The 18,036-nt window shown below is 46.1% G+C and overlaps 1 protein-coding gene across 1 annotated transcript in view; it reads left to right on the forward strand.

The window, feature by feature from the left end:
- Positions 1–18,036, forward strand: part of btv (dynein cytoplasmic heavy chain beethoven) — a 182,890-nt gene that overhangs the window by 85,642 nt on the left and 79,212 nt on the right. The window contains exons 44-52 of the mRNA XM_076198539.1: positions 5,564–5,706; positions 6,580–6,771; positions 7,230–7,444; positions 12,430–12,531; positions 13,182–13,313; positions 13,970–14,179; positions 14,557–14,770; positions 15,363–15,520; positions 16,996–17,089. Of these exons, the coding sequence (XP_076054654.1) occupies positions 5,564–5,706; positions 6,580–6,771; positions 7,230–7,444; positions 12,430–12,531; positions 13,182–13,313; positions 13,970–14,179; positions 14,557–14,770; positions 15,363–15,520; positions 16,996–17,089 (1,460 nt within the window). The remainder of the gene's footprint in view (positions 1–5,563; positions 5,707–6,579; positions 6,772–7,229; positions 7,445–12,429; positions 12,532–13,181; positions 13,314–13,969; positions 14,180–14,556; positions 14,771–15,362; positions 15,521–16,995; positions 17,090–18,036) is intronic.

Consider the following 18,036-nt stretch of genomic DNA (forward strand, 5'->3'; position numbering starts at 1 on the left):
ACCCCCACTTAGTCCTTCCCTACCCCCCTTACCCCCACTTAGTCCTTCCCTACCCCTCTTACCCCCACTTACCCCTCTTATCCCCCTATCCCCCACTTACCCCTTCCCTATCCCCCATACACCCACTTACCCCTTCCCTATCCCCCATACCCCCACTTACCCCTTCCCTATCCCCCATACCCCCACTTACCCCTTCCCTATCCCCCATACCCCCACTTACCCCTTCCCTATCCCCCATACCCCCACTTACCCCTTCCCTATCCCCCATACCCCCACTTACCCCTTCCCTATCCCCCCTTACCCCCACTTAACCCTTCCCTATCCCCCCTTACCCCCACTTAACCCTCCCTCTATCCCCCTATACCCCCCACTTAACCCTCCCCTATCCCCCTGTCCCCCTATTCCCCACTTAGCCCTACCCCTACCCCCCCTATCCCCCTATTCCCCACTTAGCCCTCCCCTACCCCCCCACTTACCCCTCCCCTACCCCCTATCCCCCACTTACCCCTCCCCTACCCCCTATCCCCCACTTACCCCTCCCCTATCCGCCTATAACCCCCACTTACCTCTCCCCTATTCCACTTACCCCCACTTACCCCTCCCCTATTCCACTTACCCCCACTTACCCCTCCCCCTATTCCTTACCCCCACTTACCCCCTCCCTATTCTCCCTTACCCCTACTTACCCCTCCCTATTCCCCCTTACCCCTACTTGCCCCTTCCCTATCCCCCTATCCCCCACTTACCCCTCCCCTATCCCCCTATCCCCCACTTACCCCTCCCCTATACCCCTATCCCCACTTACCCCTCCCCTACCCCCTATCCCCCACTTACCCCTCCCCTATCCGCCTATAACCCCCACTTACCTCTCCCCTATTCCCCTTACCCCCACTTACCCCTCCCCTATTCCACTTACCCCCACTTACCCCCTCCCTATTCTCCCTTACCCCTACTTGCCCCCTCCCTATTCTCCCTTACCCCTACTTACCCCTTCCCTATCCCCCTATCCCCCACTTACCCCTCCCCTATACCCCTATCCCCCACTTACCCCTCCCTCTATCCCCCCATTTAACCCTCCCTCTATCCCCCTATACCCCCCACTTACCCTCCCCTATCCCCCTCCCCTATCCCCCTGTCCCCCACTTGCCCCCTCCCTATCCCCCACATACCCCTCCCCATCCCCCTATACCCCCACTTACCCCTCCCCTATCCCCCTATCCCCAACTTATACCATTCCTCATCCCCGTATCACTCACCTCCTTCCCCCTTCCCTCTCTTTCCCCTTCCCTCTCCTCCTCTCTTTCCCCTTCCCTCTCCTCCTCTCCTCCTCTCTTTCCCCTTCCCACCTTAGGCAGGGGCCACAGTTCACCTAAATTACCTTTATATTATTTTCTACTTTTTCTTCAACGCCCGAGTTCGAAACTTGCGCAAAAGCCACGGGGATAGAAGCGCTGGTAGCTTGGTGCCATCAAAGGTCAGGAGATTACACACCCCAGGAGGCGCTGAGCTTTAGCTGAAGCTCGTAGCTCTTGGCCTCTGTACTCGATCAACCACCACCACAATCACTACCATCAATATCACCACCATTTTCGCCACCACCATCACCACTATTGTCAACATTATCAATACCCCTACCGTCACTATTACCATTATCACTACCATTATCACCAGTATAACCATTATCACGACCACCACTATCACCACCACTGACGTCACCAGTACCACCATCTTCACCGCCACACCTCATATATCACCACTACCACAGGCCCCACCACCAATATTATCACCACCACCCTGAATATTACTTGCACTGAATTACCCCTACGTCACCATTACAATTTGTTTCACCACTATCACCACCACAACTATCACGTACATCACCACCACACCACCCAGAGCCAGAACACGGGAGCAATTGAAATGTGGCAATACGATACCGTAGATTTCACCAAAAGACATCAGTGGGCGGGAATTGGAAGAGGAGTTACATCGACAAACGAACAGCAACAGACGTCCTGGTCCTTATACGTCTGTTTAGGTACTTAACCTATTATCAGTATTATTATCACTATTATTATCATTATCATTATTATTATTATTATTATTATTATTATCATCAATTATTATCATTATCATCAATTATTATCATTATCATCATTATCATCATTATCATCATTACTATTATTATTATTATATTTTTTTTTTTTTTTCTTTTTTTTTTTCTCTCTTTTTTTTTATCTCCTTAGAAATAATTACTTTTGGTCAGGTATTTCTAAGTAAATGATTAGACGTTTTTTGAATATCTCTACAGTGGAACAATCGATGGATGGTAGACCATTTCATATATCAAAAACGCGATTGAAGAAAGTGTACTTTGCTATGTCTGTCTGAAATCATATTCCTACAATCTTGCATCCATTACTCCTAGTCGCGTTGAAAATGTCAAATTTATAATATTTTTCTACGTCCATGTTTTTAATTCCTTTGACAATTTTGAAGACCTTAATTACATCTCTCGTTCCTCGTTTCGAGAGATTAAACAAATTCAGTTTACTTAGGCACTCATCGTACGGCTTGTTCCGCAATCTAGGAATGAGCTTGCAATCCTACGCTGCACGCTTTTCAACTTTTGTATTTCCTTTTAATATGGAGACCAGCACTGTACATAGTATGTATGGAAGAGGCAACAATGAAATGAATTCTGAAAAGTGGCGTGAGGTCGGATTTTTTTTTTTTTTTTTTTTTTTTTTTTAGTGCATGTACAAAAATAAGTACACATTTATTTTTGCCCACAATGCCTTTGTCACATTATTTTGCGTCTAAGCCTTTGTCTTTTTATTATATGTATATATATACACACATAAATCAATTTTTAAATATATGCCTTTTCTTGCTGTCAAAAATCTACGTTTTTCTTGTTTTCATACTTTTGAAAAATCTACGTTTTTTTAATTGACGTCTTTTCATTTCTTGTTTTTAATTTGCAAGTCTTTTAATTTCTTATTGTCGAATAATATACGTTTTTCTATTTTTCATAAATGTGAATCTTTTAATTTTCTATCTACGTCTTTTCATTTCATATTTTAATTTCTTATTTTCGAAACATCTACGTCATTTCATTTGTCTTAATGTACATCTTTTCATTTCTTGTTTTCAAAGATCTTCATCTTTTCATTTTTTTTTTTTCGAAAATCTTCGTGAAAATCTCATTTCCTTCTTGTAATTCGAGATCCTGAAGACTGGTTGATTGCCCCACGGCCGTCCACGTCTAATGAACTCTTTCTACTTCTTTTGTCACAAATTAGCTCAATTCCGTGACGTATTGTGACGTCATCAATCTCCCCTACTCCGTGACGTCATCACGTTATCAATCTCCCCTACTCCGTGACGTCATCACGTTTCCCTCCTCTGCCCTGTGATGTCATCATTCCCCCTCATCCACTCTGTGACATCACCATATCCATCTGGTGACGTCACTATATTCACCACGTGACGTCATCATTACATTCGCCTTTTGACGTCATCAGTATCCCGTCCTCTGGCTCGTGACGTCATCAGTATAACCCCGTGACATCATCAGTATATCCACCCTGTGACGTCACTATTCACTATCTGCACACTATGACGTCATCAATATCCTCCATGACGTCACACCGTGTCCCCTTTCGTTGTTTTCTTCCAATTCCCTCTGGCTTGGCTGAATTGGACGAGGAGTTTAATGATGGTGTGCTAACTGGGCTCAGGGTAGACTTAACCTAACTCGCTTCCTCTGCTTAGTTAACTAACGAGTTTGCTTAACCGAGAGCTTACCTGCTCCAGCTGATGATGTGTGGGTTTCCTGACGTCCAAGCGAGGAGGAAGAGGAGGAAGAAGAGGAAGAGGAGGAGAAATAGTGTGTAATTTACGTGTACATCCACAAAGAAAAAGACAAAGACACACAAGCAAGCAGGCATCACACGCACACACACACATACGCACACACACACATACGCACACACACACATACGCACACACACACACACACACACACACACACACACACACACACACACACACACACACACACACACACACACACACACACACACACACACACACACACACGCACGCACTCTCTCTCTCTCTCTCTCTCTCTCTCTCTCTCTCTCTCTCTCTCTCTCTCTCTCTGTCTCACTCTCTCTCTCTCTCTCTCTCTCTCTCTCTCTCTCTCTCTCTCTGTCTCACTCTCTCTCAAACACAGGCAGACAAATGGAAATACAGACAGACTGTCAGACAAAGACAAAGAAATCGACATCGAAATAGAAGCAGAAATGGAAGGGCAGATAGAGAAAGTGAGTGAGTGAAAATAGAGAAATTGGGAGAGAGAGAAAATGAGAGCGAGAGAAAAAGAGAAATAAGGGAAGAGAGGAAGGGAGGAAACAGAGAGGGAGGGGAAGAGAGTGAAAGGTGAAAAGATAGGGAGGGGAGAGAGAGAGAGAGAGGGAAGAAAATAGAGAGATGGAAGGAAAGAAAGAGGAAGAGAGAAAGAAATATTGAGAGATAAAGAGAAAAGACTCTAGAGAGAGAAAGTAAGAAATAGATAAATCACACACACATACTTCCCCATAACAACAACAAAAACAAAAAGAAAATAACAGACAACATTAATACCTCTCATTTTTATCCTTTTTGTCCCCCAAAATGATACATGAGCTCAGATATTTACCTGACGAAGAGAGGCTTAGGCATCTTAACTTACGCTCTCTGGAAAGACGCAGAGTGCGGGGTAATCTAATAGAGGTGTTCAAGTGGATCAAAGGCTTTAACAAGGGTGACGCAAACAAGGTCATTATATTAAGACAACAAGGCAAGACTCACAGTAATGGAGTTAAACTGGACAAATTTAGATTTAAGAAGGAAATAGGCAAGAATTGGTTTACTAATAGGGTAGTCAACGAATGGAATAGACTTAATAACCAATTATTGAGCGCTGAAACTATCGGTTGTGTTAAGAAAATGTTAGGCAACTTAATGGATGGGGTTGACATGTGGTAATGGATGTGGAACTGCATTGTGTAGGCCTTATGGTCTCTTGCAGTCTCCTTCATTCTTTTCTTATGGATAGGGATGGCCAGTGGTAATGGATATGGAACTGCCTAGTGTAGGCCTTATGGTCTCTTGAAGTCTCATATTTCATATGTTCTTACGGATGGGGATGATAGGTGGTAATGGATGTGGAACTCTCTAGTGTAGGCCTTATGGTCTCTCGCAGTCTCCTTCATTCTTATGTTCTTATAGATGATAATAGGTGTTAATGGACATGGAACTCTCTAGTGTAGGCCTTATGGTCTCTCGCGGTCTCCTCCATTCTTATGTCCTTTCCAGGCGTCTCATGGAACTTGCACGTGGGGATGACAGGTGGTAATGGACATGGAACTATCTAGTGTAGGCCTTATGGTCTCTCGCGGTCTCCTTCATTCTTATGTTCTTACGGATGGGGATGACTGGTGGTAATGGACATGGAACTCTCTAGTGTAGGCCTTATGGTCCCTCGCGGTCTCCTCCATTCTTGTGTCCTTTCCAGGCGTCTCACGGAATTTGCACGTGGCTCTGGTCCTGGACTGCAGCAACGCGGAGTTCACGGTTCGCTGTGAGAGCAACCCGGCCCTCTTCAAGCAGTGCACCGTCCTGTGGATGGAGGAGTGGTCCAGGGACACTATGACGTCCGTGAGTATCTCACGGGGAGACCGTGATGTCCGTGAGTATCTCACGGGGAGATGACAGGGTCCGTGAGTATCTCACGGGAAGGTGACAGGGCCCGTGAGTTTCTCACGGGGAGGTGGCAGGATCCGTGAGTTTCTCACGGGAAGGTGGCAGGGTCCGTGAGTATCTCACGAGATGGCAGGGTCTGCGAGTATCTCACGGGAAGATGACAGTGTCCGTGAGTATCTCGAGGGGAGATGGTAGGGTCCGTGAGTATCTCACGGGAAGATGACAGGGCCCGTGAGAATCTAACGGGAAGATGACAGGCCCCGTAAGTATCTCATGAGGAGATGACAGGCCCATATCTCACGGGAAGATGGTAGGGTCCGTGAGTATCCCACGGGTAGATGACATGGCCAGTGAGTATCTTACGGGGAGATAGCAGGGTCCGTGAGTATCTCACGGGAAGATGATAGAGTCCGTGAATATCTCACGAGGAGGATAAGACAGGATCCGTGAGTATCTTACGGGGGAAAAAGCAAGGTTTGAGAGTATCTCACGGGGAAATAGCAGGGTCCGTGAGTATCTCATGGGAAGATGATAGGGTCCGTGAGTATCTCACGAGGAGATGACAGGGTCCGTGAGTATCTCACGAGGAGATGACAGGGTCCGTGAGTATCTCACGAGGAGATGACAGGGTCCGTGAGTATCTCACGAGGAGATGACAGGGTCCGTGAGTATCTCACGGGGAGATGGTAGGGTCCATGAGTATCTCACGGAGAGATGGAAGGTTCCGTGAGTATCTCACCTGACGGCAGCCAGAATAAGAATATTAAAAATATCACCCGATACGGAAGGGTAACGTGAGATCGTTAACAACGCCTTCGCGATCTCCAGGTTCCTGATCTCCTCCTGACGGAGAACGAGAAGGGGAATTCCGGGGAGTTCTCCTCCTACTTCCTCGCCATCCACGAGAGCTTGCCCTCCGCCCTGGCAACCCCGAGGAGCTACATGACACTCCTGAAGGCGTACAGGTCGATCTACACCAACAAGAAAGAGGGCGTCATCACACGCCAGCAGCACCTGCAGGTAGTTCCTGGAATCATGTGATAGGTCTCGTAGTGTTAAAAAAATGGGCTAGAATGTTGATTATTGCTATCTCGTTCCCCCTCGTTCTCTCTCTATCGCTTTCTATCTCTCTCTCTCTATCTCTTTCTCTCTATCTCTTTCTCTCTCTCTATCTCTTTCTCTCTCTCTCTCTTTCGCTTTCTCTCTTTCTCGCTTTCTCTCGTTCTCTCTTCCTCCCTCTCCCCCCCTCTCTCTCTCTTTCTCTCTCTCTCTCTCTTTCTCCCTCTCTCTCTCCCTCTCGCTCCTTCTTTCTCTTATTTTCATTTTATTTTTCGAACACCTTATCAAAGAGTCCGCCAATAAGCTAATTTCCTTTGTACTCTAATATTAAACAAAAAGTAAAAAAAAAAAAAAAAAAAATGTAAACAAATGTTAAAGAAATATATATACCAAGAACCTCTCCGACGACCCTCCCCCAGGCGGGCGTGGCGAAGTTGAACGAAGCTCGCGAGGTCGTGAGCAAGCTGAAGGTGGACGCGGCCGAGCAGGAGAAGGTCCTGGCCGAGAAGCAGGGCGAGGCCAACAAGGCTCTCGACCTCATCACGAAGACGATGGACTCTGCCAACCACAAGAAGGTCCACATGGAGAGTCTTAAGGAGCAGACTCTTCAGGAGAACAAGAAAATCCAAGAGAGGTGAGTTCGAGGAGGAGGTGGAGACCTCATCTTGAATTATCACTGTGGGGGAAAAATCTATATCCCAAGAGCCTTTTCCCCCCTTACAAGGGGTTAGCCATGTCAGCGGCAGGTACCTATTCCCACCTATTCCACTCCTATCCACCACCCCTTCCACCCCTCTCGTCTTAGCTCCTCGTGGATGACGGGTCATCCCTGCATCCGTCCACTGCTCTGGGTCAAAGGCAATGCAGCAAGACACAGTGCATTCAGAGCAAGGCCGCTTCTTTCATCGGCGTCCCCCCCCCTCTCCGTCCCCTCATGCAGAAAAAGAGAAGACGGGGAGAAATCCCTTCGGGCTGCGTCAAAATACCATTCACATATAAGCACCCCCTATCACAGTATCGTCCATACACAACCATTCTCCACTCATCCCTATATCCTACCTTCTCTCTTCCTTGCTCAACAGACATTCCCCTCGGGCCCTCTCACTGATCTCGGTTGAAAGTGGTAGGTGAGCAGTCGTCGGTTGTCTGTACTCCATGTGTGATAAAGTGTAATAAAAAAGAGCTGAAGATGATAGAGAGTGAGAGTTCTTGGGCCCAGTCCGGAAACCGACAGTCAGCCCCTCGGGGCTTCACCCTCAGATTGAGGCGAGGCGAGGGGCTGATGGGTATCCGCCGTTGGTCCCCAATTTTATGTTTTCCTCATTCTAGGAAAGAAACAACGCTCGTGGGGTCCTGTCTTTTACTCTCCAGTTATCGTAACCTTGTATGGTTCCAACTTTGGCTATATCTCCTTGTTCTCCAATTATAGAATTGTATTTACCTAATTGTAGTGTGTGTGTGTGTGTGTGTGTGTGTGTGTGTGTGTGTGTGTGTGTGTACCTGTGTGTGTGTGTGTGCTTGTGTGTACCTGTGTGTGTGTGTGTGTGTACTTGTGTGCGTGTGTGTACCTGTGTGTGTGTATGTGTGTACACCTGTGTGCGTGTCTGTACCTGTATGAGTGTGTGTGCGTGTGCGTGTGTGTGTGCGTACCTGTGTGTGTGTACGTGTGTGTGTATGTGTATACTTGTGTGTGTGTTGGTATGTGTGTTTTAGGTCGCAAAAATCTTTCGCGGCTTTCAGCTCTGGAATATCTTTTATAGTTTCTATCTCAAAATATCTTTGGTTATTTTTAGCACAAACATACTCTTGATCATCTTGGGGCCAAAAATGTAAAAGGTAATCTTGACCTCAAATAGACTTTGTTAATTATAACCCAAAAATACCCCTGGAAATTCTGTACTTAAAAATACCCCTGATATTTCCTTAGCAAGAAAAAAATGTGATTTTAGCAGAAAAGATAAATAAAATAAAAATAAATAAATGAATGAATAAATAGATCAATAAATTGGTAAGTAAATATTGATAACGAAATAAATGAATAAAAAGATCAAACACATGAATAAATAAACAGATAAAGTAAATAGATTAAATGAAATAACTGAAATTACCCATGGTAATACATAGCCCAATATGTTTATTGCCCAGAAATATTCATTAAAAAAAAAAAAAAAGAGAGAGAGGAAGAGAGAGGAAGAGAGGACCCCACAACCGGAGACATTCCTATGATGGCGGAGACCGTCTCGTTGTGACAGCGGAGACCTGGATCTCCTTTTTCGCTGGAGACATCGAGTTTGCATAGATTTCCTCACAACAGATGGATCGCTATGTCTCCCGGGCAAATCCCTTACTAAAGCTCTCTCTCTCTCTAATTCTCTCACCTCCTCTTCCTCCTCCTCCTCCTCCTCCTCCTCCTACTCCTCCTCCTCCTCCTCACCATCTCCCTCCTCTCCCTTCATCCATTCATCCCTCTCCTCCTCACTCTCCTCTCCTCCTCCCCCTCCTCCTCCTCATCTCCCCCCCCTCCTACTGCAACCTCTCATGCTCCCTCTCCTCCTGCCTCTCCACCTCCCTTTCCTTCTCTCCTCCCTCTCCACCTCCTCTCCTCCTCGCTCTCCACCTCCTCTCCACCTCCTCTCCTTCTCTCTCTCCACCTCCCTCTCCACCTCTCTTTCCTAGTTCTTCCGCTCCCTCTCCTCCTCTCCTCCTCTCCTTCTACCTCTCCCACTCCCTCTCGTCCTCCCTTTACCACCTCCTTCACCTCCCTGTCCTCCTCTCCTCCCTTTCCCCCTCCCCGTCCACGTGTGTGTCTGTCTGCCTCTGTCTATCTCCCTTTTATCTTCCGTCTCTCCTTCCCAATCTCCATTTTTCTTACCTCTACTTTCTAATCTTCTCTTCCTTTCTTCTTTCTTTTTCTTTCACTTTTACTTTCTGTCTGTCTTTCTCTCCCCCTCTCTCCCCTTCTCTCTCTCTCTCTCTCTCTCTCTCTCTCTCTCTCTCTTTCTCACTCACTCTATCTTCTCTTTTACCTTTATTTTCTATTTTACTTTCTGTCTGTCTGTCTTTCTCCCCCCCCTCTCTCTATGTCTATCCGTCTATTTCTTTTTCTCTTTCTACAATTCCTTCCCCATCTCTCTCTCTTTCTCTCTTCCTCTCTCCAATGATGCTCCCACCTTTGCCACGCGGAGGACAAGACGCTAGTGATTCATCACCAAGTTCATGAATAGTCAATCCCGACGTCGGTCGCGTCGTCGATCTCGATTCGTAATAACGGTCATAACGGTCATAACGGTCACGGAATCTTACGACAAGACAGTGTGTATTGGTTTTACTCTCAAATGTAATCAATAATGATAATAACAATAATAGTAATAGTAATAATGATAAGAATTATGGTGATGATGATAATAGTAATAATAATGATGATGACAGCTGTTGTATCGAGTTTTACTCTTTTAAAATAATGACGTCTTCAAACAACGATATTATAAGATCGACATAGAATCGCATGTCTTCAACTAAAATAATGGGCCAAAGGCAACGTAGCGCGCGAGCCATTATGAACCTTATGCTTCAGGTAGATAAGGGCTGTATTTGCTTTGGAGTGTGTGGGCTAGGATCCTATATTTTACTTTTCCGCATGTGGGTAGAAAATGCCTTGGACACGTGCAATTGGATTCAGCTTGGGTTTCTCTCTCTCTCTCTCTCTCTCTCTCTCTCTCTCTCTCTCTCTCTCTCTCTCTCTTCCTCTCTCTCTCTTCCTCTCTCTTTGTCTCTTCCTCTCTCTTTGTCTCTCTTCCTCTCTCTCTCCCCCTTCCTCTCTCTTTCTCTCTCTCTCTCTCTCTCTCTCTCTCTCTCTCTCTCTCTCTCTCTCTAACTACAGTATTCTTTCCCTTGATCATACATATATACATACATATACCAAGGGTTTTTTTCCCCCTTACAAGGCAGGTAGCTAAATTCAAAGGCATAAATCCACTCCCACCCATTCCATCCCCACATACTCCACTCCCATTCACCATCCCTCCCTCCCTCTTATCTTGGCTCCTCCTGGATGACGGGTCATCCCTGCATCTCGCCCACTGCCCTGGGTCAGAAGCAATGCAGCAAGACACAGCACATCCACAGCAAGGCCGCTTCATTTAATCGGCGACCCCCCTCTCCGTCTCCTCATGCAGAAAAAGAGAAGACGGGGAGAAATCCCTTCGGGCTGCGTCAAAATATCATTCACACATACTCCCTCACCCCCATCCCCCACCCACTCCCTTCCATGCATCACAGCATCATCCATACACAACCACTCTCCACTCACCCCTATCTTCTGTCTTCTCCCTTCCTTCCTCAACAGACATTCCCCTCTTTCCCAACGCTCCCTTTACCCCATCCATCCATCTCATCCTCGGTCGTCCTCTCATGTTCACTCACTCCACCTCTGCCTTCCACACCTCTTTTACCAATATTTCTTCATTCATTCTTTCCATGTGTCCAAACCATCCTAATACTCTTTCATCAACCCTATCTCCCAACTCCCTCTCCACCCCCCACTCTCCTCCTCACCTCTTCGTTTTTCACTCTATCCAGCCTCGTAACCCCAACCATACTTCTCAGACATTTCATCTCAAACACATTTAAAGTCTTCCTCTCTTATGTTCCATGTTTCTGCCCCCATACAGTTCTGTTTCTTGTTCATAACATTTCTATTAATTTACGTAGTTCTATTTTTCCCCAAACCCTATACATAAACAAGAGAGAAAATAACTATAGGTGACGTCACACATCGATGACGTCACGTCTCGACATCACACGCCGATGACGGCACACATCGATGACGTCACATACAGATGACGTCACACATCTATGACGACACTCATCGATGACGTCACATCCGTGTCTGACTACCGTCAAACGATGACGTCATTGATGTTTTGAATTGCGGTGAACGTTCTATGGGTGACCTGTGGGCTTTGTGTCGTTCTTCTTTGATAAGCGGCCGCCATTGTCTCTTGGTGTCCTTTTCAATGGTCTGCCCGTTCTTTGAAAGGTTTGAGTACTGTCTGTATAGACACACGCAGAAAAAATCTGGATCCGTTTTCAGAATTCGAGTAGTATCTACACAGATTTTTTTTTTTTTTTTTTTAGGTTTCGAGTGTCCTGTAAACACACACACACACACACACAGACACACACACACACACACACACACACACACACACACACACACACACACACACACACACACACACACACACACACACACACACACGGGGCCGAAATTATTTCGGTATCGCTGCGCTTCGGGTCGTTACTCTGACTCTCGTGGGCGGGGAGTTGGGTGTGTGTGTGTGAAAGGTCATAGCATTACCCATAGATCGGTCATACGAGCTCTGAGCTCTCTTTCGGGAGGGAAATAGCTGTCGATCACGAGTCCAACACGTGATCCAAAGACCAAGGTGAATACACACACACACAATTAGAATAACATGTCATTTCTAACTATTTGATATATATTTTCAGATGTTCATTTTTCCGAATATATATTGACAAGATTTCAAAATTTCTGAATTTTTCAATTAATGGTAACTCTGTGTACATCAGTAGCGATAACGATATTTGCAATTGCAGAAAGAAGGCCATTGACGAGGAACTGGCTGAGATCGAGCCCCTAGTGCGACAGGCAAAGGAAGCCGTGGGGAACATCAAGTCTGAGTCGCTGGCTGAGATCAGGTGAGTTAGGGCTTAGATTAGGTCTATAAGTGCGGTCCCAAGGAAGCCGTGGGGAACATCAAGTCTGAGTCGCTGGCTGAGATCAGGTGAGTTAGGGCTCAGATTAGGTCTATAAGTGCGGTCCCAAGGAAGCCGTGGGGAACATCAAGTCTGAGTCGCTGGCTGAGATCAGGTGAGTTAGGGCTTAGATTAGGTCTATAAGTGCGGTCCCTAGTGGTCCCTAGCGGTCACTAGTGGTCCCTTAGGGAGTACTGTTTGTTCCCCTAATTCCTCCAGACCTGAAGACGGGAAGAAATAAATTGCCAATAAAGCCTTGTATGCTCAACTTAGATTACTTAGAACATTTGGTGATTTATTTTAGGGTATTTAGCACCGAGAAGAATGAGAGGGAAAAAAAAAAAAAGAGAGAAATCTGGATGGGACCGCACATCATAACTTGTTAATCATTATTATTGTTATTACTATTATATATATATATATATATATATATATATTATATATATATATATATATATTTATATATATATATATATATTTATATATATATATATATATATATATATATATATATTTTTTTTTTTTTTTTTTTTTTTTGCTAAATATAGGATAGAATCGCTAGTGAATAATGTCTCTGTGCCCTCTGTCGACAGGTCCCTCCGGGCTCCCCCAGACGTCATCCGGGACATCCTGGAAGGTGTCCTTCGACTGATGGGCATCCAGGATACGTCATGGAATTCCATGAAATCCTTCCTCGCCAAACGCGGAGTCAAGGAGGAGATCAGGTAACCCTTCAAGGAGGACTCGAAGGGGGTTTTTGGTTTCCCGGGGGATTTTGTTCTTCTGGGGTTTTTTTTTTTTTTTTTTTTTTTTTTTTTTTTTTTTTTTGAAGCATAACACTGGAATATTTTCAGATAACACATCATATCACAGTACAGATGTACATCCATAATATCACCAGTGCATATCACAGCATAAATGTGCATCATAATATCACATCATAGATTCACATCACAGAAACACACACCAGATACATCGAGCGCATCTAAGATACATAAGACACATCGCATATGTCAGAAACAAATAAGTCACATCAGACATACATTAGGTACCTGAGACACATGGAACACACATGAGGTTATACACGTCACAGACATGTCACAGACACGTCACATACATGTCACAGACACATCACACACATGTCACACACACGTCACAGACACGTCACACACACACACATCACACACACGTCACAGACACATCAGACACGTCACAGACACATCACACACACGTCACAGACACATCAGACACGTCACAGACACATCACACACACGTCACACACACGCCACACACACGCCACACACACGTCACAGACACACGTGAGGCACATTCTTGGACCACAACGAAAATACAGCTCCTCCTCCTTCTGCTCCTCCGACAGGAACTACGACCCCCGCAACGTGACTTCGGAGTCACGAAGAGCTGTCGAGAAGCTCCTTCGTGAGAGGTCGGACTCCTTCGAGCCTCACGTGGCCAAGAGGGCCTCTGCGGCCTCGGTGCCTCTCACCGACTGGGTCAAGGCCAACGTCAAGTTCTCGTACGTCCTCGAGAAGGTCAAGCCCCTCGAGAAGGAGCAAAACAAACTGCAGAAGTAAGTGGGAAGTCCCCCGTCGCTTGTAAGTGGGAAGGGAGCTAGGAGTCTTCCAGAGAGGTACAAATTGTGTGTGTGTTTACGTGTATGTGTTCATGTGTTTTTATATATGTGTGTATGTCTTAAATGTGTATATTTGTATGTGTGTTAAATGTGTGTATGTAAGTTAATGTGTGTGTGTGTGTGTAGTTGAAACACGAAAACTTCATTGGTCCAAAATTTCGTGAAGAAACTCCCAGCGACTTCAACTCCGAAGACCCCCTCCCGATGTGATACTTCCAAATTAAAACCCAAAAAATTCTCAAATCCAAAATTTCATGAAGAAATTCCCGGTGACCCTGAAGACCTAAAGACCTCTCCCTCTTCACGACCCTCAGGAACCTGACACGCGCCGAAGAGGAGATCGGCGAGCTGTCGGCGGGACTGGACGACGTCGACAAGCAGGTGGCCGTCTTGAGGGAGAAGCTGAACAAGTCGACGAAGGAGGCTACGGAGGTCGAGTTCCACTTGAACAAAGCCAAAGAGACCATCAGTGCTGCCGAGAGTCTCGTCGTCAAGTTGGATGGAGAGTTTACGCGCTGGAGTAAGCAGGTTAGTGAGCTAGTTTAGTTAGTTATATAGTTACCTGGTTGAGCTAGATTGCTAGTAAACTAATTTTGAACCCTTCACACAGTGCTATGTGATGTACATACATACACATACATACACATATACATACACGTATACATACACGTATACATACATATACGTATACACACATACACATGTACATACACACACATATACATATACATACATATACGTATACACACATACACATGTACATACACACACATATACATACATACAAACACACATGTACATACACATACATACAAACACACATGTACATACACATACATACATGTATACCCATATACATACACACACATATACATACTAATCACGAAGAACCCACAGTCGGAATAAAAGGAAACTTAAAAGAAAGTACAACTTCTATATTTCGGCTAATAGCTATAGCCCTCTTTAGGAAATATAGAAGTTATACTTTCTTCTAAGTTTCCTTTTATTCCGACTACATTTTGTCCAAGAGGTACATACATACATACATACATACATACATACATACATACCTACAATTTACTCAATTAAGACAACCAACACGCTCTTCCTCTCACCCCAGGTGACCGAGTTAGAATCTGGCTTGCACAGCCTCCCTCAGGAGGCGCTGCTAGCGGCCGCCTTCCTGACGCACCTCAGCCACACGCCGGAAGACACCCGGAAGGACACCCTGGAGCGGTGGGGCAGCCTCCTCGAGGTCAAGAGCTTCGACCTCCTGAGGTAGGTCTCTCCTGCAGAAGGCGTGGGCGATCTCGGCGATGGGTGTTCCTTCGAAGTTCGGTGACTGGAGACCCCCAGAGGAGGAGGTCCCACGGAGTCTCCTCGTAGGTAGATGACCTCTCCTGGAAGAAACGTTAGATGGAAGGCTCTGTGTTGTTGTGGTTGAGTGGGGATGCTTCCGTGTCATCGGCTGGAAGGAGGTGGAAGAGGAAGAAGAGGACGACTTTGAAACGAAGGAGGAGGAGGGAGGGGAGAGGAGGATGAAGAGGGAGGGGAGGAGGAGGAGGACGAAGAGGGAGGGGGGAGGAGGAGGAAATGGAAGGGAAAGAGGAGGAGAAGGAAGAGGACGAATTTGAAAGGAAGGAGGAAGAAGGAGGGGAGGAGGAGGAGGAGGAAATGGAAGAGAAGAAGGAGGAGAAGGAAGAGGACGAATTTGAAAGGAAGGAGGAAGAGGTAGGGGAGGAGGAGGCAGAAGAAGATGGAAGGGAAGAATAGGACGAATTTGAAAGGAAGGAGGAAGAGGTAGGGGAGGAGGAGGCAGAAGAAGATGGAAGGGAAGAATAGGACGAATTTGAAGGACAGGAGGAAGAAGAAGACGAATTTGAAAAGAAGAGGGATGAGAGGAGGAGGAGGAGGAAGGAAGAATAGGAAGAGGAGGAGGAAAAGGAAGGGGACAAGGGGAAGAATAGGAAGAAGGAAGAAGAGTATGAGTAAAGGGAGGAGGAAGGGGAAGGGGAGGAGGAGGAAGAGGACATGGAAATGAAGGAAGAGGAGGAGGAAAAGAAAGAGGAGGCGGAGGAGGAAAGGGATGGAGAGGTTAATAGAAAGAAATATGGAGGGAATGCCAGCCCTTCAAGGTTGCACCCCAAGATCGAGATAAAGATGTTGATTGAGTTTTCATAATGGGAGATGGGGAGATGACTGTCTCCCACGTGCCTCTCGCTCCACTTGACCCTGTCGTGGAGGAATCTCGAGAACGATGTGTGATGAAGAGAGTCTCTTACAAGGTCTTCAAGTATGAACTTCCTTCAATACAGGATCTCTCTCTCTCTCTCTTTCTCTCTTTGTTACTCTCTCTTTTTCTCTGTCCCTATTTCTGCATCTGCGTCTCTCTCTCTCTCTCTCTCTCTCTCTCTCTCTCTTACTTTCTATTTCCTTCTCTTTATTTCTTTCTTTCTCTTGCTTTCTCTTTCTCTCTCCACCTCCCCCTCCCTCCCTCTCTCCTTCTCTCCCTCTCTTGCACAACTTTCTCCCCCAAGGATAGAAACGCTGGTTATCCGCAAGTATTAACCCTAAACCCTTCTTATCTCAGAAGCTAAAAAAAAAAAAATCTCCCCTTCATACTCCCTCACTCACAACAAAACCCAATACGAAGACTCTTGGTGACCTTTTCCGACTCCGGGGGAAGGACAGAAGCGCTGGTGAGACTTCTGGGCTGACGTCAGACGTCACGTGACGGTCCCTCTTGGTTCCAGGTTCCTCGGGAGTGAGAGGGAGCAGCTGCAGTGGAAGACGGAGGGTCTGCCCTCCGACCAGCTTTCCATGGAGAACGCCCTCGTCATTCTTCAGGTAGGTCGTCGCCGTCTTCATGGTGGTTGTGGTGGTGATAGTTGAGGATGTGGTGGTGATAGTAGTGGCTATGGTGGTGATTGTGGTGGTTGATGGTGGTGGTGATAGTTGTGGATGTGGCTGTGGTGGGATTGCGGCTGTGGTGGTGGTGATTGTGGTGGTGATGGTTGTGGATGTGATGATGTTTGTGGTAGTGGTTGATGGTTGTGGATATGGTTGTAGTTGTGGTGTGGTGGATGTGGTAGTGGTTCTGGTTGTGATTGTGGTTGTTGTGCTGGTTGTGGATGTGCATATTGTGGCTGTGGTATGGTTGTGGATGTGGCTGTGGTGGTTGTGGTGGATGTGGATGTGGTGGTGGTGACTGGTGGTGCTTGTGGTGAGAGCAGTGATGATGATGACAACGGTCCTGACTATGGTGTTGGTGATACTGGTGTAAGTGATGATAGTGATGGTTGTGTAGGTGGTGATAGTAGTGGTGATGGTTATAGTGGTGTAAGTGGTGTAGTTGATGGTGATAGTGGTGTAAGTGATGATAGTGATGGTTGTGTAGATGGTGATAGTGGTGGTGATGGTTGCGTAGGTGGCGATAGTGGTGGTGATGATGATAGTGGTGTAGTTGGTGATGGTGTTGTAGATGGTGATAGTGGTGTAGATGGTGATAGTGGTGTAGGTGGTGATAGTGGTGTAGATGGTGATAGTGGTGTAGGTGGTGATAGTTGTGTAGATGGTGATAGTGGTGTAGATGGTGATAGTGGTGTAGGTGGTGATGGTGATGATATTATAGATTGTGATAGTGGTGTAGGTGGTGATGGTGATAATATTATAGATGGTGATAGTGGTGTAGATGACGATAGTGGTGGTGATGGTGCTGTAGGTGGTCATAGTGCTGTAGATGGTGATAATGGTGTAAGTGGTGATAGTGACGGTGATAATGGTGTCTTTGGACG

Source organism: Oratosquilla oratoria, chromosome 15 (genome assembly GCF_046742065.1).
Source record: "Oratosquilla oratoria isolate Oo_2021 chromosome 15, ASM4674206v1, whole genome shotgun sequence".
Taxonomy (NCBI): Eukaryota; Metazoa; Arthropoda; class Malacostraca; order Stomatopoda; family Squillidae; genus Oratosquilla; species Oratosquilla oratoria.